The sequence below is a fragment of the Narcine bancroftii genome, chromosome 1, assembly GCF_036971445.1.
Source record: "Narcine bancroftii isolate sNarBan1 chromosome 1, sNarBan1.hap1, whole genome shotgun sequence".
NCBI lineage: Eukaryota > Metazoa > Chordata > Chondrichthyes > Torpediniformes > Narcinidae > Narcine > Narcine bancroftii.
Genome location: NC_091469.1, coordinates 23,662,597 through 23,682,792, shown reverse-complemented (window position 1 = coordinate 23,682,792; position 20,196 = coordinate 23,662,597). Strand labels below are relative to the sequence as shown.

The window sequence follows — 20,196 nt, the reverse complement described above, 5'->3', positions numbered from 1 at the left end:
CATTGATCTGACATTACCAGGAGTGGCCTTGGCTGAAAATAAACGTCTCCATTTTGTGAAGCTTACCGCCTGAGGTCGCCTGCCTGCGAATATCTGCAGATACTGTAAGGCTGCAGCCACGACGCACACTGTGGTGGTCAATGCGTTGAGCACGCAAATGGCAAAGAGGAGGTCCTGGAAAACAAAAGGCAACAATTAAAGGAGCCCAAGTGGAATCCCATAGATGCTGGAAATATAATAGATGATCTGTGGAGAGAGAGAAACAGGTAAAATTTCAGGTTAAGAGGTGGTGAAATGTCATCACCCTGAAACACTACCTCAGGTTCTCTCTCCATATATGGTGCCTGACCTGCTATGTACTACACAGAACAATGCAGGGCAGGAACAGGCCCTTTGGCCCATCAAGTCTACATCATAAATGATGCCAACATAAAACTCAGGTTCTGCTCCTTGCACACAATACATACCCGTATTCTTTTACTTGCTGCATATTCATGTTTATTGAGAGGCCTCATAAACGATGTATTGTGTCTGCTTTCACCATCCTCTCTGGCAGCCCTATCCAGGCACATAGCATTTTATGAAAAAAATAATTGCCCTGCCCTGTTCATCTCCTTCAAATTCAGCCCACCTTCCCGTATGTGACAATTTCACCCTGGGAAAAAGATTCTGACCATCTCCCCTGTCAATGTCTCTCACAATGTTATTAACGTCTACAAGTCTCCAAAGCTCCAGAGAAAACAATCTCAAGTTTGGCTCATCTCTCCCATAACTCATACCCTCTAACCTGGACAGCATCCTGGTACATCTCTTCTGTACCCTTTCCAAACCTTCATATTCTTCCTATTAAGAGACAGCAGAATTGCAGACAATACTCCAAGTGTGAACTAATCAATGTTTTATATAGCTGCAATTTGACTTCCTTACTCTTATACTCAACCAATGAAAACAGGCATACCATATGCCTTCTTTATCACCCTCATAACTTGTGTTGCCACATTCAAGGAGCTATAGACACCAATGCTTTAAATTTTTCCAACATCTTCAGAGCAATTTGTCTTTGTCAAGTGGCAATACAGCACCAGAGTGTTATTTAATTCCCAACAATGAGGACCACCCATGCATCCATGGCATCAATAGAAGCTAAAAAGCAGCTGCTCTTCCTCATCCTACCTCGAGCTCTCCATCCACAGCTCTCCAGATTACAACACATCCAAAGACTCTGTAAACATAGGCAAGCTTTCTGTCACCATCAAATCTTCAGACCCCAGTGCACTTTGAGTGAAAGGATTTCTCCTTAATTGCCCTCCGAATCTTCTGCCAGTTGCCAATATTCGACCAATAGACTAAAAGGAAGCAAGGAAGATTTACAAGGGTAATATTAGGTATTGAGTTATAAGAAGGACCTGGATGGGCTAGGACATTTTATTTTTTCTGAAGCATAGAAGGCTGAGGGGAAACTTATACTGGCCAATTGGATCACAAGGGGCGTCACAGATCTGAGAGAGATGTTAGGCTGGAGCAGATCTCAGAGGTAAGAATGGGCATTGGAGATATTTGGAAACAAGGAAGTGACTTAAAATCCAGTCAGTGCTCAACAAGAGACTGGCACAACTGAAAAGCACCAGAAAAGGAAACTGAGCAAGTCAGATAGGAAATCTTTGGTGGTCTGTGCCGTGCCAAGGGACATCAACTATAGGAACCTAATTTCTGCCTGAGAGCATGGAATCCTCTGCTTGAAGTAGCCATGAAATGAAAGGGTTGCATTTGGCTTTCTGAGCTGATTGCCGCCCAATGCATAAAGAATAGCTATGATGCAATGCCAACAACCCACATCTGATATTGGACCACAAGGTTATTTGGCCCGTCAAGCGTTTACTGCCATTCAATCTGAGTGTGGCTGAGCTGAACTTAAATCCTCTCTCCTGGTCTTACTTAGATAAATTAATGCCTTTTCCTGACTGGTAAAAGCAATTCTTTTTTGGGTTGTAACCCCGCCGCCCCCCCCCCACCCCCCAACCCCGCCAAACATAAACCTTAAAAGATTTTTAGAGGACAGTGTTTCAGACTTCCACTTTGGGGTTAAATTAAAATAAATTCTCCAAGTTTGAATAGCCTAGCCATGATTTTGTTCCCTCCCTTTAACTCACCTAGTCTGCAGGTGACGTGGTTTCTCTTTCTGCCTAGCTACTGACTCAGCAGAGAGTGATATCTGGACCATAATTCCTCCATAGGATGTACCATTTCTTTAGGGATTCCAGGATGTGTCAATTCCTATCCCAACACCATTCCAGACAAGATATCCTGGTGGAAATGTCGGTATCAGGTATTCTATTTTCTTTTTTTCCCCCAGATCCAATAACCCTTGGGCTTGTTAATTGTCAGTCGAGATCCCGGTGAAGGATTTTCTAATCATTCACCACTGAATGGTGGATTATAAGGGAACTGTACCTTAAGCAAAAGGCGAACAGTGTCGCAGGTCACAGAAAGGACTGGGTACAATATCAGTACCTCCTTCTTATTGCTGCATTTTGCTGACAGGCTGTCTTCACAACAGAAGCAACTACTGCCCTCAACAATTTTGATCTATAAGAAAAAAACAAAAAGACATTAGATAAGGATTATGCTTAATTCACAGTTAAATATTTGACACCCACCCACCCCCAATGCATTATGACCTTACAGATATCAACATTCCTTGAAGTTAAGCTTTCAGAGATGATGTGAAGGATTCAAAGGGCACTATTTTTTTTAGGAACAAGGGTGATTTCTCCTGATGGGTAGCATTCTTGTCACTGGAACAAATTCTGATTTCCTAGACGTAAACTCAAAAAATCTTGAATAGTCCAAAGCATTTCAGACACAAGAAACCTCAATTGCTGGAATGTGGGGAAAAAAAATCCACAAAAAAAAATCATAGCAGCACAGTTAAGTGTTGTGGTTAGTCGCTATAACAGCACCACGCACCTGGGTTCAAATCCACCGCTGTCTGTAAAGAGCTTGCACGCTCTCCCCGTGACCCCCAGATATTCCCGTTTCCTCCTGCCCTCCAAAAACATATGGGATTGGTAGGTTAACGGGGTGTAATTGAGAGGTATAGATTTCAATGGTTGAAATCAGCTTCTACTGTGTTGTAAATAAAAATATTACTGGAGGATCTCAGCGGGTCGAGCTGCATCAGTGGGAGAAAAAGAATGGCGATGAAGAGTTCCTGTATGAATGAGAACAGTGGAATTCTCCCCGCAGTTTATCACAAAATAACTCGTGATAGGTAGATGGATTTCAGGGGGAGGATGAGAGTTACTGTTTTTTTTGCAACTGAATCATTTTCAAATGTGGAAGATGTTTGAATGGCCTTTAGTTTGAAATCATCTACTGCACATCAACATCATAGTAATCGACTGACTTACATCACCTGCTCCAATCTGTGCCACTCTCAAGAGTGTAACCAAAGCTCATTTTTGTTTGCTTGTTCAATTCTAATGGGCAATCCCAAAGTATGATGCATTGTCTTGCAAGTATAGCTGTGGCTTCAGTGGGTAACACTCTCATCCTGAGTCAAAAGGCAGTGGGCTCATCTCCTTAAACAAATTGGAGCACTTACTCTTCCAGTCTAACGCTAGGAGAGGTTGATGAAGTATTAGAGGTGCAGCTTTTTGAATGAGATGTTTTTTTTTAAACTTTATTTATTTGTTCAAAATACAGATAGTAAATAACATATACAATAATAAACCAAAAACATGAACGTTATATTTTATAGAAAAAAAACAAAAACAGAAAGAAAAAAGAACCCCCCCTTCAGCCAGCTCTCCTAAGGAGAGTCATAAAGAAAGGAAAAAAAATGAAGGAAAAAATTAAACATACATATTAAAATCTAATCAACATAAATCGAAATGTAAATATTCTGAATATAACAACCACTTACTAATAAAAAAGCTATAGTTATGACGTGAAACATATGTAATTTTTTCTATTATTAAACAGTATGTCATCTCATTATGCCATCTATTAATATCAATTATATTTGTATCTTTCCACATACTAACAATACATTTTTTCTCTACAAATAATGCTAAGTATACAAAAGCAAGTTGAAATTTATCTAATCCCAAACCTTTCAGAGGCTGCAAACTGCCCAATAAAGATACTATAAGATCTAAAGGTATTTTAATCTTATACAGATTTGGATTTATCCCAACCCTTTTTATCCATACCATCCTATAACATTTAATACATGAATGAAATATAACCCTTCTCTGGTACCTTCATAAAAAAAGTCTCAAATTTAATCATTTCAGATAAAATCACATCGCTACCAAACACACATTTTACCAAAGATCAAATTTAAAAATAAAGAAACAAAGAATTCTTATCAATACCATAGCTGTCCTTCATCATTACGCTTAATCGAACTGTATAAACCTTGAACATTAAAAGTAGCAAACCTCAACTTTAACATATCTACTAATATTACTAAAGACCAATAATATCTTTATATAAAAACTCAAATCATCGTATATAGGCCCTCCAATAGGAGAAAAAAAATCACTAAGTAAAAGCTAGATAAAATAAAAATAAAAAATAAAAAAAATTAACAAACCCCCCCCCCCACCCAAAAAAACTACCACAAGGTAGTAATCCCTAAACAAAATTTGGGTGTGGATCACCCACCAGTGGCTGATGACTAATATAACCTAGAACAAATCTCTTCCTCCCCAGCTGAACAAAAAAAAATCTCAAAATATCATAATAACATAAAAAGTAAAATAAGAATAAGAAGATTCTGCTATTCATCCAAGAGGTTCTAAACTCGAAGATCCCATTTCAAAAGAAGTTGGACTCTTTCCATTCCCATTTTTCCCATTTCTACCATTTCCAGAAAAACCAGATTTTTCTTTAGGAGACAATGGTGGACTACGTCTTTGTCCTCTTATATCAGGCAATGAATCAGCAAAAATCATTGCTTCATGATCATCCTCAAAAAACCGAGATTGATAGTCTCCATGAAACACCTTCAACACTGCCAGATAGCGAAAAGTAGACTTATAACCTTTACGCCACAAAACTTCTTTAACTGGATTAAATCGACATTGACGTTGAATGACCTCTTGACTCAAATCAGGATAGAAAAAAACTCTGCTATTCTGAATCAATAACAGAGTTTGTCATTTTCTCGCATTTTGCACCGCCAGTCGAAATATTGCTTCTCTATCCAAATAATTCAAACATCAAGTTATTACAGGTCTCGGTGGCTGACCAGGTAAAGGTGAGCTCCTTAAAGTTCTGTGAGCTCTTTCCAAATTCAAGCCTTCAGAAAAAAATTCTTGCCCTAGTACTTGTGGGATCCAATCTATAAAAAAACGAAGAGGATCTCATCCTTCCATACCTTCTGGCAAACCGACAATTTTCACATTATTTCTTCTACTTTGATTCTCCAAATAGTCTATTTTCCTCTCTAACTCCTTCTCACGTTCTCACAATTCTATAACGGATTTTTCAACCTTCAACACTTTTTCTGTATTAGAAGCCACTTGTTGACATTCCAAAAAAAAGCAAACTGAAATTGTTTAAAATCTTCTACACGTGTTTTAACTGAATTCAATTCTGAACTTATCCTTTGAGCCAACTCATTCATTATAGGCTGAATGACAGCATTTAACTGGTTACATTGTAATTCAGAAAAGCTCAGCCCTGCTTTCTCTGACGTAGTGGCAGAACCAGGTAACTGCAGCTCCTGCTGCAACTCAACAACAGGCATTTTAACGATCTTACTGCGGGTCTGGACTCCCAGCGACAGCACCCCGACTTCCTCAGGGGGTCGACGCTGGTCTCACCCCACAGCTTGTTTTTTCAAAAAATCATGGAAGAGATCGAAATCTTCAAGTTGGAGCATTGCCAGAAATGTTTCAGACAGTGGGGTCGTCTTCCTGCATGCTCCCTCTGTTAAAATCGGCAGGCTGAATGAGATGTTAAAGTGAGACATTAGCTCTTTTTTACACCAACCTGAGGAGAGATTAAGTGTTACTTTGAAGAACTGGATATTATTTAGTGTCCAGTCATATTCTCATTAGTAAAAGAGAATAGGAGGTCATTATCTCATTAGCATTAGGGGTCTTACTGTGTGTAGATATTTCCTGAGCAACAATAATGATCAAATATTAAAGATATTTCATCAGCCATAAAACACTTTTGAGTCATCCTGAGGTTGCAAGAACCAAGATGGAAAGTTCAAGCTCCATCATGGAATGGAGTCATAGAGTGTCTTGATTCGTTAAATCAATGTGAACACAATAACCACTGAATATGATCCCACCTCTTAGTATTTGGCACAGGTCCCTACAGCGTATTCAATGTTCTGGAGGGTTTCTACTTCTACCCAGCACGGTTCAGGTCTCCAGCATCCTTGGGCAACAAAAAGATCATCTCAATTCCTCTTTGATGCTTAAATGCATGCCCTCTCTTCCTAGTGATACTCAGTCTTTCTTGAACGATTACTCCACACACAGTGATGCTCAGTTCCAAATTAGCTTCAACGCCTCAGCTTTTGAATTCAGTTGTGATCTTTTGTAAAGCTCTGAATGAGCAGGAATAGAACGCTTCGAGTGCTTTTCTTAAAGATGATGTGTCTCTGGACTGTTACCATTACATAAATAATGCCAAAGTTCAAATGCTCCGAAAACAAGTCAGCAGCAGTCTGCATTTCTGTAGTGCCCTTAATGTCGTAAAATATTCCTTGGTGCTTTCACAATATTGCTGACCAGACAGAAGCTGATACCAAACCACACAAGGAGATATTATGACAGGTGACCAAATGTGGGCATGGGTAGGGGCTTAATTAACATTATGAAGGAGAATGTCAGAGGAAAAGATTTAGGGAGAATAAATTCAAGGCTTTGGAAGAAAACAATGAAACATGGGCTTGGTGCAAACAGCAGGATTAGAGGAACACAAGAGATTTCAATGATGTATGATTAAGGGAGGGAAGAGAGCAAGGGGGTGGGGGGGAACAGGGACAAGGAGGAAGGGCAGAGTGGCAATTATTTAAGGATTTGAAAACAAGGGAAAGAAACATTAAATGGAGGTCATGCTTAAACAGGGGCAGGTGAAGGTTAGTGAGCAAAAGGTAGATGGAGCTGTGCTGCACAGAACTAGATCAAGAGCAGTATGGGCACAGGGTGCACCAGTGGTGGAGGTCAGTGAACAGAGTAAATAGGCCTGGGCTGCACAGAACATGGACAGCACAAGGGCATAGGGCTTTAGATGACCTTTCAGAGCTTAAAGAGGGAAGTTTGTCTCGTGTGCATTGGTAATGAAATGCAGAAAAGTAACAAAGGCAAGTCCAACAACATGAATTTAGTGTTTAAAGTGAATTTATTTTTTAAATTCAAAGTTGCTTTCAACCTGGAGCAAGCCCTTAAATTTTAACTTTCTGATTAGCATTAATCATGGAGGAGTGCTGTCAATCACTGTCTGCACCACACCGCAGTATCAGTCCTGTTCACCTGGGCTCAAATCTTCCCCATGGGAACTCCCACTTGCTGGGCTCTAGTTGAAACAGCCTACCCTGTGCCATTGTCCATCACGGATCCGTCTGATGGACTGTATTTGTGGCTGGCCAGCACCCCATTGGTTCCAATGCCTGAAATCTTTCTTCTCCAGCAAATACTGGTAGCCACGGAAGCCTGGGTACTGGTAGCCCACCCAGGTGCCGCAGCCCACGATGGCACTGCCCACCCGGTCTGTGAAGCCGTATGTGAAGAGGCTGGGGAGGTCGTTGTCCTCGATCTCCATCTTGCGGCCTTTAAACTCGGCCATCTCAAACAGGCAGATCTTGTGCTTTTCTGGCTCCATGGAGATTGGCCTGAAGGACATGATGTAGTCATTCCGGCAGCTGTTGGACCAGGAATCCCAGCGTGGGTATTCCCCCTTGTCCAGGATGAACATTTCTCCAGAGAAGTTGGACCGCTCATAGGCCACCCAGGGCCCGCGGTCAATTCGAATGGACCCCACCCGCTCGAACCCAGCATCACACAGGTTCATGCACTCGCCAGAAAATTCCAGGCAGCGACCCTGGAAGTTTTCCCGCTCGTAGACGAACATATTGTAAGAGCCCATTCCTGCCTCGTGTTTCTTGGGCTGCTGGCTCCTTCTCTCAGCCATAGGGGAGGTCTGGCTTGCCATTTCCAACACAGCTACTCCCACTGTGCTCCAGTGAGTTGGAGTGATCAGTGGTCTCCCCTTTTATACAAGCCTCATAGCCCAGCAGGAGATTAACGGCACACAGAAGATGTGCAGACTCAACGGACCTGAGACAATGAAAAGCCCAGTCATCAGGAGAGCATCCATGTGACAGAGGAAAACTGAAAGTGAGAGAATGGGAGACGTGTTTGTCAGCAGAACATGGTCTTTGTTCAAATTCAGTGCACCCAGGCGGAATTCAGGGAACAGCTATCAAAATCACGACACCCTCACGTTTCCACGTGGCCTGTCCAGACAAGGTGGCACTTGGTTACATGGTGGCTTGCTGTTCTACACCCAACTTCAGCAGGTCCTTTCTTGAAGCTAAAATATACCAGCTAATTTATACAGAGAAAGCTCTCCTAAATAGCAATGAATCAAGGGCAGACTGTGTTTAATTGAAATCATTTATGTGATCTGCTGTGCAGTTCCTGAAAAGGGCAGTAGAAGCAAACTTAGGAGTTAACCTGAAAAGGAATGCTTGACATTAAAAAAAAATAATTTGTGGGTGCAAGGAGGGGTGCTTTCAAGCATGGAGAGCTATGGTCCAGGTGCAGGTCAACGGGATGAACCAGAATAATCACAAGATATAAGAGCAGAAGTAGACCAATTAGCTTGTTGGATTTACTCTTCCATTTAATCATGAGCTGATCCTCATCACAGCCCCACTCCCCAGCCTTCTCCCTGTTCCATTGATGCCCTGACTAATCAAATACGTGTCAATTTCTTGTCTTAAATACACACAATGGCCTTGTTCCCACGGCCGCCTGTGGCAACAATTCCACAGACTCATGACCCTCTGGCTGAAGAAATTTCTGTTTTAAATCGACTCCCTTTTATCCTGAAATTGTGGCCTCTTGTCCTGGACTCCCCTTCCATAGTTTGGCATGGACTAGGGGGCTGAAGAGCCTATTTCTGTGCTGTTGTATTCCATGGTTTTAAGTAATCAACATCAGCAGGATGGGCTGAATAGTCTCACTGAGCTACATCTTCCTATGAATTTTATTTGCTTTTTTTAAAAAAAAAACAGACCCAGAGGACCCCAAAACCAAGCAGCAATAGAAATTCACCAAGACAAAATGGTTACTTAAACAAAAGTAGTTTTTAATTTTCTTTAAACATAAAGACAGGATCAAACTTTAACTTATTACTATGAACTTAACCCCCTTCTAATTCTAAGCACATGTGTATGTAATGTGCATACGTTCAGAAAAGTTAATTGATTCACCATCCAATCTCACTGCTCACTCCAAGTTCACCGGTATCAGGTAATTCATATTCTGTTCAAAGAATTTTACATTTATGACTTTTCACCAAACTCTGGTGCTTAAAGGTAATTGGTTACTACTCAGGAAGGTTCTTGTTGGTTTCAGAGAGAGATTCGTTGGACATACACAAACTGATTCCTTTCAATCAGTCACTTCAGTGTCTTGCTGAAGAAACTTGCTCCATCAGGTTTTTCCAAATGATAACCTCTTCTTCAGCAGGTCACCACAGAGTTCCTTTTGTTTCCCTTATTTCAGGTGAAACACTCTAGCCAGCCATTTTCTCTTGAAAGGACCACAAGGGTTTTCAACAGCCTGAACTCAGAACTCAAAACCCATCTTCATAATGGGGTTTAAACAAGCTTCCAGCTTCCAAAAGCCACTACAGAAACCAGTTCTCTTTCTCTTAGAGAAAGCCTGTTTGGTCTTCTCTCTCTCTCTGCTTGCAAAACCACATGACCTTATTAGAACATCAAACTGCAGCCAGACAGATTACAGCACCAGATCCAATCTTCTGAGCCAGATCATCTGTTGCTTTCAAAACTAGAATCCATTTACACCTGCTTTTGAAATTCTTTAGAAGGCAGTCTCATTGTTTTTGCAAAGGCTCTCAGTGCCTGCATGACTGGCTTCAGCCATCCTTTTGCATTTTAAATGAGATGTGTTGATATGAAATGACCAGCATTCTAAACCCACACAATCTATCTCCTTTAAAAATGTATCTTTATAGAATACAAAATATAATATATCCATCACAGCTTGCTTGCTCCCAGTTACTGGATAACTTGCAGTGATTAGATTATAAATTACTACAGTCATTCATATTGCTGAAGGTTCTGTACATCAAATAGATAAATTACTCAGAATATCAGGTTCAAGTGGGCCAGGATTATTGGTAGTGGAAATTATCTATAAAACCACAACTATAAATGACATCTTACTGTTCCATTGTTGAACCCAGTCCAATCTAATGAAACTTCCAATTGCTGCCCAGTTAGTGTTCTCTGTGAAAAAGTTTAGAAAGTCTTTGAGCAATTGGCAGTGATTGCCATAGTTCAGAGTCAGCCACAGTTCAATGGGCAGCATGCCTGAATCGAAGTCAGATGCCTGTGGGATCCTGTGACTCAAAAATCTAAGACTGGTGTTTCTTTGCAGTGCTGAAGGAGGGTTACGCAAACATAGGGGCCAACCTTTGGATCAGGCGATTGACTAAGGCTGAAGGTGAATGTAAAAAAAAAACCCATCTACCATTTTAATTCTCTGTTCAATTCCCACTCTGACTTCTTTGCTTGTAGTCAGCCTCCTGCAATATAGGCCCAGCACAAGCATAAGCAACAGCACCTCATCTTCCGCCTGGGCACATAGCAGCTTTCGCAACTTGATATTGGATTCTCCAGCATTAGGTAACTGTTTGCTTCAGACGTGTCTTTGTTTTGCTATGCCAAATGTCTGTGAGACTGGATTGGTGTGCAATTGCAAGCTTACCATTCCCATTCACCCATCTATTCTAGCTGACCCCATTACAGATATTCCTTTCCTCCGATCCATCCCTTTTAGCAACTTAGTACTAACTTGCTTTCTTCCCTGACAGAAGTTCTTCAGTCAGAAACAATGACAGTTTCCTTTTTCACAGATGCTGTCCGACCTGATGACTGTCTCAGCATTATTGTTTCAGAATTCCAGCACCTTTTTCCTCGAATTCAATATTTATTTCAGTTGTTTACTTTCTAAGGGTTTTTTTTAAAGATTTGAATAAGGCATTGCGAGAGTTTTTATGGAAAGGTAAATTAGCTCGAGTGGCGTTGCATAGACTTACATGGAAGTCTGCATTGGGCGGACTACAATTACCACATTTTCAAAACTATTATGAAGTGGCCCAGTTGAAGTTTGTCAGTAGATTGATGGATTTAGATCAGCCTCCCAGCTGGGCTAAAGTGGAGATGGCGTGTATTCCTAGGGTTGAGATACATTAATTTATATTTCATTGGAATTTGATTTTGTTACAGCAATATGATATGCCGATATTGAAACATTTGTATTAAAAAAAAACAGGGTGTTAGGGTCGAAAGATAAATTAGCAATTTTAATTCCATTGTATAATAATCATCTTATTCCTTTTTCAATGTTTAATAATCATTTAAAGGGAGTTCTAAAGGTATAAAGACAATACAAGATTGTTTTGTAGAGGGGCAATTTCTTTCTTTTAATCAATTGAGAGAAAGATTTGATATACCTGTCAATTCTTTGTTTGCGTATTATCAACTTAGAGCTTTGATAAAAGATAATTAGGGTAGAGAGATGATTTTACCTACTTTGTCGAGATTTGAATCTTTGATTTCCTCTATACCAAAAAAGGGTTATAATTTCAGTAATGTATAATTTGTTACAAGATAGTATGGCTAAGTCAGATTGGGAGAAATCTAAACTTAAATGGGAGAGTGATTTAGTATTTATTTTCCCCAATAATGATTGGGCGAATATATGTCAGGACAATGTAATTAAATTGACTAATGTAAGATATGGAATGGTTAATTATAATTTTTTACATCAATTATATTTGACCCTGGAAAAGCTAAAATAAAAATATGGGTTTAGTAGTTCGGATTCTTGTTTTAGATGTGGCTCATGTATTGGAACTTTTATACATGCTGTTTGGACAAGGAATTAAAATAGTTTTGGAAAAATTATACAATTTTACATTACCGTTAGATCCAACGATTTTTTTGTTGGGAAGTTTGTATTCGTTAAGGGGAATGGAATTGGACAAAATTCAAATTGCTTTTGTACTTTTGGTGCTATCAGTAGCGCGTAAATGTGTTGCTAGTACTTGGAAAGATGACACTGAGATTAATATATCACGCTGGCACAATGAATTGAAGGTATGTATGGTCATGGAAAAAATTACTTATAATTTACCTGATAATTCTTCTTTTGTTAGTAAGTGGTCTCCATATTTGAAATATATGCATTTAGATATACTTTGAAATGTTATTAACATTTTATAATATTTTCTTTTCATATATATAATCTTTTTTTTTGCTCCCCTTAAGGGAGTTGGCTGAAGGGGTGGGAGGGTAGGGTGGGTGTTACTGTAAAATCTTTTTTTTAAATTTCTACACTGGATGTTATGTTTTTTTTTTCTATCTTTTAAATAAAGTTTGGAAAGAAGAAGGATTCCAGCACTTGCAGGCAGTACTTTGGAGTTTCAGAAAAGATCAGTGGCATTTTTGTTTCCCCCAAGTTAATCTTTTTCCTGTTCACTGTCTGATATTTATTCCTTCATGAACAACACTAAAAGGGATAATCACATTATTTAAATTTAAATTTTGACATACAGCATGTTAAAGGCCATTTCCACCCACTAGTCCTGGCCCAAATTTACACCCAATTGACATACACCCCTGTACGTTTCAAGTGGTGGAAGAAAACTGGAGCCCCCACAGAAACGTGGGGAGAATGTACAAACTCCTTACAGACAGCACGGGATTCGAACCCCAGGCCCGATCACTGGCACTGTAAAGGCGTTGCTCTAACCACTATGCCCCACTTTACGGTTTCCAAGATCTTGGGAATTTGATGACTGCATTTTCCACAACTCTGAGAGCATTTTAAGAGTACAATTGGGACAGATCTTTCTTCCCAGCTTTGTCTGTGAGAATGGTAGTTACTGTACTGAAAACATACTACATCGGTCAGTCTCCAGGAATGCTGGAGAAAAACTTTCCACCTGCTGCTTTCACTTACATCCCACAAGTTTCTATCTATTAATTTAATGGGCAGGAAATCATGTGGTGTGAAGATATAATTCCAGGATGCTCACATCCTGTGTAAAATGGATCACTGGAGCAGAATGGAGAAGGGAGAGGATTATGCTGAACCTGATCCTTTAGCATATCTGATGCAGATTCATAAAGTGAAAGATTAAATCAGCCTTCCAGCATAGTGGGATGGCCAATAGGAGCCTGCATTTACCATTGTGCCTTCATCGCAGAAGAATGGCTCAAAGTGCTTTGCATCTTTTAGAGCAGTGAAGGTAGCCAATCAGCTCACCGAACCCAAGCTGGTCCCCTGTAGAACCCTCTATTCAATTCCCTGCTTTTTCCGCCACAGCCCTGTTGAGTCTTCAAATGCTTATACAATCAATCCCCTTTTAGAAGCTCTGCAGGGGGAAGCATCGGATACTAAGCCAGATCAGGAATTGGCAAAGAGTAGGCAGCCATGGATCATTGCAAGAGTGATTAATGCTGGTGATGTCCATAAGATTAAAATTGGAGGAATGCCGAGATTTGTGTTCTAGAGCTCTGTGAATATTTTCAATCTAGTGTGTTTATTACCTCTCTTAAATTCAATTAAGTTTACTATTTAAGTTTTTTTCCCCCACAAGTACCTGTTCACCAAAAACAAGTATGAACTGAGGTGCATATGACAATAAAATCATTATCAATTATTAAAATGCAATGAAATTCTTGAGCACCTACACATAGGTAAAATAGCTAAATAAAACAATAAATATGAATTAACACAAATATGCCACAGGGAGAAAAACAAAAATAGATAGAAACACCTTAACTGTTGCAGCAGAGCAAAAAATATGGCATTTTATTGGAATTGTTAAATATGCCAGGCAAAGGACTCCCATTAAATAGTTAGCAGGGCTCACTAGAATCCAAATAATGGTGCAAGCCAAAAGATTCCATGGCTATTATTATTTTGAAAAGGAGCAAGGAAGTTACACTGGTGCCCTGGATACGATTTATCATTCAATCAATGTCACTGAAAATGTGATGTTGTATTGTTTGTGGGAGAATGCTGTACAGCGTCATTTACATTACAAGAGTGACACAGCCTCAATGGTTTCAGGCACTTGGAATGACACAAGGAGGGATAGAAAGGCAAGTTCTTCAGCCTGAAATATTGTCTATTCAATGTCCTTGCGTGTGCACAATCGGCTTTTACCCCCAACATATCGAGGGTCGAGGAAAGCTCTATCCCTCAGCTTCTTGTTTTTCTGTGGGGCAGTTGCTGTGTGTGTGTGTGTGTGTGTGTGTGTGTGTGTGTGTGTGTGTGTGTGTGTGTGTGTGTGTGTGTGTGTGTGTGTGTATCTTGGAGGCTGTGAGACTCGGGAGGACAGCTGCTCACTGGCTGTGGGCCATGAACATGATTCCTCCCCAGTCTGCTGTCAATGCAATCAGGATATTGGGTTGCACAGGAAGGCTGCTGAAATCTCAGCTGGGCACGAGGGCCATTCATGGAGGTCACAGTAGATGGGCAATGCAAAGCTGGACACGGCAGCAATATGCAAACATGTTCCATGATGGGTTGTATTGGGGAGCCTCCAATTTGTGCTGGAAGACCCTTTGGTGACTGCATACTGTGAGAGATGGGAAAATTATGAACATGGAAGAAACTAAAATTCATCAGTTAATGGCTGTAACCAGTACAAACAGGATGAGCTTGGGGATTAGGATGCAGGAAAGCAGAGTCAGCACGATTAACATAAGAATCTTCTTTGTGACAAGAGTCACCATAAGACTAAGAAAAGGAGTGGTAAGGTACAATAGAATGTAGGAAGTTGAGGTAGTCTGGATCAGATAAAGGTCTCCTAGCCCTAGATAGAAGTACCAAGTCCTACATATCTAATTAGTTAACCTTACACAGATTTATACATATGAAATTAGCCAACCCTAGATAGGATGAGTCAACTCTGCATACCAAGAGACTGTAGCCCCGAGAATCAGGAAGGTGTGAATAAGGACAATGACATGATGGGACACCCACAGGATACCCCCTGGTCCTCCAAGTGTACTGAAACTGCACGTAAGCAGGAAGGATTGCCTATGCCAAACCCATCCAGGGGGCAGAAGAATGTAAGGGGGAGGGCACTCTGATACTGAAATTGACTGTATAAAAGTTGGGTGAGCCCCAGAATGTGTGTGTATTCCCAGGGTAAGGGGAAGCACCCAACTTTGCATTGTTGTTTTAATAAATGTTCTTTGTTCTCAATTTTTGTCTCGAGCTATTTCTTTAAAGGTAAATTCTGTTTCTAACAAATGGGGGCTCGTCCGGGATCACACTCCCTCCACTGACAGAGTACCAAGACGACGAGAGTAGGTGCACCCCAGCTGATTCAGCTGGACTCACGGGCGACGGGTGGCTGGTCAGTGGAAGAAGCGAGTGATATCCGAGAAGAGGCATTGAGAACAAACGACGGGAGGAAGCGCGCTAGAGCATTGCTACTGGAACTCGGTAAGAGGAATTTTACTTGCCTATCAGTATGGGAATTATGAGTAGCAAGGAAGAGAGTCCTGGTTCAGGATGTGAACACCAGATAGCTACGTACAGCCCGCTTGGGTTGATGTTATCTGAGTGGGGCACGGGAAGGACCCGTGGGAAAGACAAACTGACAATGGTCAGGTATTGTTGTATTGAATGGGTTAAACGCCCGGTTAAAGGGAGCTCCGTGTACTGGCCAAAGTTCGGATCCGAGGATGAATGGATGTGTCAAGCTTTGAACATCTGGCTCAATCAAAACCAGAAAGAGACAATGTTGAGAGCAGGGAATATGCAGCCTGCTGGCTCAAGGGACCCATTGAACAACTGGTTTTGAGTGAGAAAGAACTCAGGGATAAGAGAGAGGAGGAACGTTTTGTCCCTGAATCACAGGGTGGGATGTGCTACATTCCCTCCCTCCACCTTATGTTCCTCCTATGCCGGCTCCTATCTTTCCTTCCCCTCCTATGACCTACCCTTCTGCACCTTCCCCTCCTCCCCCACAGCTAGAGAAAAGAGAAGAGAATAGGAGTGGTATGGTAACTCGCTCACAAAGCGCTCGATTACCAGCTCCGTTGACAGGAGAGAGAGATTGTTGTAATTTAGAACAGAGTGAGAACCTACAGGAAGAAAGGGCAGGTAAATGTGCCCTTGACCAGTAAGAAGGTAAATGTGCCTTTGACCAGTACGGAGGTACGTAACCTACTGGAAGAAAGGGCAGGGTCAGAAATAATAAGCTAGAAGTTAGCTGGATGAGACCCCTGCGGGAGGTTCCCGTGGGAAGGGGTCTCGGTTTTGTAAATGTGACTGAAGTGCGTAACTTTAAGAAAGAACTGAACTCCCTGATAGAAGATCCCCAGGGATGTGCCGAACAGTTAGACCAATTTTTGGGACCAAATATATATACAATGTGGGGGTCTCGACATGGAATCCCCAGCAGGGGAACAATTGGTACTAACAGGTTTTGTTACCAACTCAGCCCCAGACATTAGGAGAAAATTACAAAAGACAGAAAATTGGCATGAGCAGGGAATAACCCAGCTTCTACAGATCACACAAAAAAGCATTTGTCCAGACACCTGAGGATAAGCAGAAAGCAAAGGCTAACATTTTGATGCAAGCAGTTAAAGGAATAGTAAATGAGTAACATGAAAAAGGCAGGGACTGTGTGCCAGCTCCTGAATGTTGGGAGAAGCGTCGGGAGTGGGAGAGTAGAGACCAGAGATAATTTCATAAATCACGTCTTCCCACTTCAATCACTGACCAATATTAATTAAAATTCATGCTAAAAATTAAATGTCATAAATGATCGTTTTTCAATACTGTAGAATTAGCGAATTTAACTACCAGTTAATTCCAATTTATGAAATAAATTGTATTCAAATGTGATTTTGCACAGGGAGTACCTGAGAGTTGAGTGATGTTATAACATTTGCAGGGAGAAATGTTTGCGCAAATAGGGTGAGTTCTACACGTCTTATTTTAAGTGTATGTAAGATAAAGAAAGGATCTGATGTGTAAAGTGGCTGGATCAGCCAGTTGAAGGGGGAGTGTGCATGTCCCTTTAAGTGCACTGTGGCACTTGAAATTGAGGCTTCAGGCTCTTGTCTTGCAGTTAGAGGTATGGAGCCCTATCAATAGATTTAGTACATTTCTTCTACACATTCAGCAGTCAAGGTCCGTGAGTTTAAAGATCACCCACCTCTGGAGAATAAAGATAACTCTGGGGATTCCTATGGGGATTCCTATAAGTTTAATCATTCATTTCTCTGGTGCATTTTCCTCCGGAGTGAAATTAATGCCTCAGCACAATTTCTCTGTATTGCCGCTGTTATTTAATTCATGATAACTCTCCCCCTCCATTCATCAGGTTTATATTTAAATCCGGTAGTGCGGAAGTTACATTGTAAATAATCACGGAGGTAAACCCTGCGCGACTGGATTCAGCTTAATGGAGAAATAAACCTACGAACTGGTCTATGGTGGTGTGTGAGTACTGCAATAGGTGGAATATGATTTAAATTGGTGGCATCGTTCAGAACAATTGGGCGCATAGGAATAATAATAGCATTAATTACTCACAGATCTTGTACCTGATACTATTCACTACGTCCCGGCTTCAGGACTGGGAAATTGGCATGGCACCAATATTTCTTGATTCATTAATGACTCCACAAGCTCCAGGATTCATGCAGCTAAACTTTAAGTGACGATGACACAATAGCATGACTGTCATTTACTTTCATATAATGTGTTAAAGGTCATCACAAGCATCGTTGATTTTTCCAATAAACTTTGATAATTCCTCTAAGGTGAATTTTTTGTAGCCTCGTTGGTTAATCACATTTATCGGAAAGCTTACAGGGACTGTTGGGAGAGAGCAGGGTAGTGAGATCCGTATGGGGACTGATACAGCGCTGTCGTTAGAGAGTGGCGCAGCGGGATCAGTATGAGGACTGATACAGTGCTGTCAATGTTAGACAAGGTACGTCTCCAATTAAGATTTTTTTCAACTTTTGCTGGGTCTGCTGGAACGCAACCCTATCGTAAATTGAGGAGCACCTGTGATGTTCTTCTATCTAAAGCCAGCTTTAGATAAACTCTTAGCTGTGTTCTCGCACCAACCCTCTTTTCAATCTTCTTCAGCATGATGCTGAACCAAGCCATGAAAGACCCCAACAATGAAGACGCTGTTTACATCCGGTACCGCACGGATGGCAGTCTCTTCAATCTGAGGCGCCTGCAAGCTCACACCAAGACACAAGAGAAACTTGTCCGTGAACTACTCTTTGCAGATGATGCCGCTTTAGTTGCCCATTCAGAGCCAGCTCTTCAGCGCTTGACGTCCTGCTTTGCGGAAACTGCCAAAATGTTTGGCCTGGAAGTCAGCCTGAAGAAAACTGAGGTCCTCCATCAGCCAGCTCCCCACCATGACTACCAGCCCCCCCACATCTCCATCGGGCACACAAAACTCAAAACGGTCAACCAGTTTACCTATCTCGGCTGCACCATTTCATCAGATGCAAGGATCGACAATGAGATAGACAACAGACTCGCCAAGGCAAATAGCGCCTTTGGAAGACTACACAAAAGAGTCTGGAAAAACAACCAACTGAAAAACCTCACAAAGATAAGCGTATACAGAGCCGTTGTCATACCCACACTCCTGTTCGGCTCCGAATCATGGGTCCTCTACCGGCACCACCTACGGCTCCTAGAACGCTTCCACCAGCGTTGTCTCCGCTCCATCCTCAACATCCATTGGAGCGCTCACACCCCTAACGTCGAGGTACTCGAGATGGCAGAGGTCGACAGCATCGAGTCCACGCTGCTGAAGATCCAGCTGCGCTGGATGGGTCACGTCTCCAGAATGGAGGACCATCGCCTTCCCAAGATCGTATTATATGGCGAGCTCTCCACTGGCCACCGTGACAGAGGTGCACCAAAGAAAAGGTACAAGGACTGCCTAAAGAAATCTCTTGGTGCCTGCCACATTGACCACCACCAATGGGCTGATAACGCCTCAAACCGTGCATCTTGGCGCCTCACAGTTTGGCGGGCAGCAGCCTCCTTTGAAGAAGACCGCAGAGCCCACCTCACTGACAAAAGGCAAAGGAGGAAAAACCCAACACCCAACCCCAACCAACCAATTTTCCCTTGCAACCGCTGCAATTGTGTCTGCCTGTCCCGCATCGGACTGGTCAGCCACAAACGAGCCTGCAGCTGACGTGGACTTTTTACCCCCTCCATAAATCTTCGTCCGCGAAGCCAAGCCAAAGATCATTCTGACAAATCTAGGTCTAAGTCTAATTTTCCTCCAGCCTTTGAGCAAGCGCTTCCACTGCTACATCTTACTGATCACCTCCTCACCAATGAATCAGAAGACCATGGTGTATGGCACTCACTGCACAAGCAGTCTGAAAATGTGTACAAGCCTGTTCAACTTCATTTTACAAAATCAACAATCGGTTCCAGGCTCCCCAATGCTCTCTGTGGAGAGAAAATTGCCAGATTTTTACCCTTTTAATGCCCTTGGTTATGTTTGCCTCTTCTCAAAGATTACATGGCTGCACAGAGGAGCAAGGCTGAAAGTGCCTTGAAGTAGTCTGTTGGCTGCACTTGTGACCTTTAGTCAGAAAATGCATGGGCTCTTGTCTCATTTTGGGTAGTGTAGTGGTTAGTTCAACTATATTACAGTGGCACTGATGAGTACATGGATGTGAGGGGGTTGGAGGGTTATGGACAGGGAGTAGGTAGGTTAAACTAGTTGGAGTTTCATGTAAGTCGGTGCGGACTAGAAGGGCCAATATGGCCTGTTTCCGTACTGTAATTGTTATATGGTTATTATATGATATATGGTTGTGAGCTGTGGTACAAGGCATTTAATTTTACAATTGCAATAGCGATGTTAAATAATCGTCAA

At 41.6% G+C, this 20,196-nt stretch overlaps 2 protein-coding genes across 3 annotated transcripts in view; both read right to left on the bottom strand.

The window, feature by feature from the left end:
* The window catches only part of fam189a2 (family with sequence similarity 189 member A2), a 124,820-nt gene that overhangs the window by 32,280 nt on the left and 72,344 nt on the right, over window positions 1–20,196 (bottom strand). For both annotated transcript variants that reach the window (XM_069922363.1, XM_069922353.1), the window contains exons 4-5: window positions 2,452–2,586; window positions 67–174 (exon numbers count right to left, since the gene is read on the bottom strand). In XM_069922363.1, coding sequence (XP_069778464.1) covers window positions 67–174; window positions 2,452–2,586 — 243 coding nt within the window. The remainder of the gene's footprint in view (window positions 1–66; window positions 175–2,451; window positions 2,587–20,196) is intronic.
* On the bottom strand, window positions 7,546–8,184 carry LOC138755774 (beta-crystallin B1-like). The gene has a single exon (XM_069922364.1). The coding sequence runs from the start codon at window positions 8,179–8,181 to the stop codon at window positions 7,546–7,548; it is 636 nt and encodes a 211-aa protein (XP_069778465.1). The 5' UTR covers window positions 8,182–8,184.

Excerpts from the sequence above, each read along its gene's own strand:
- LOC138755774 (XM_069922364.1), bottom strand. The coding sequence starts at position 8,181 with ATGGCAAGCCAGACCTCCCCTATGGCTGAGAGAAGGAGCCAGCAGCCC.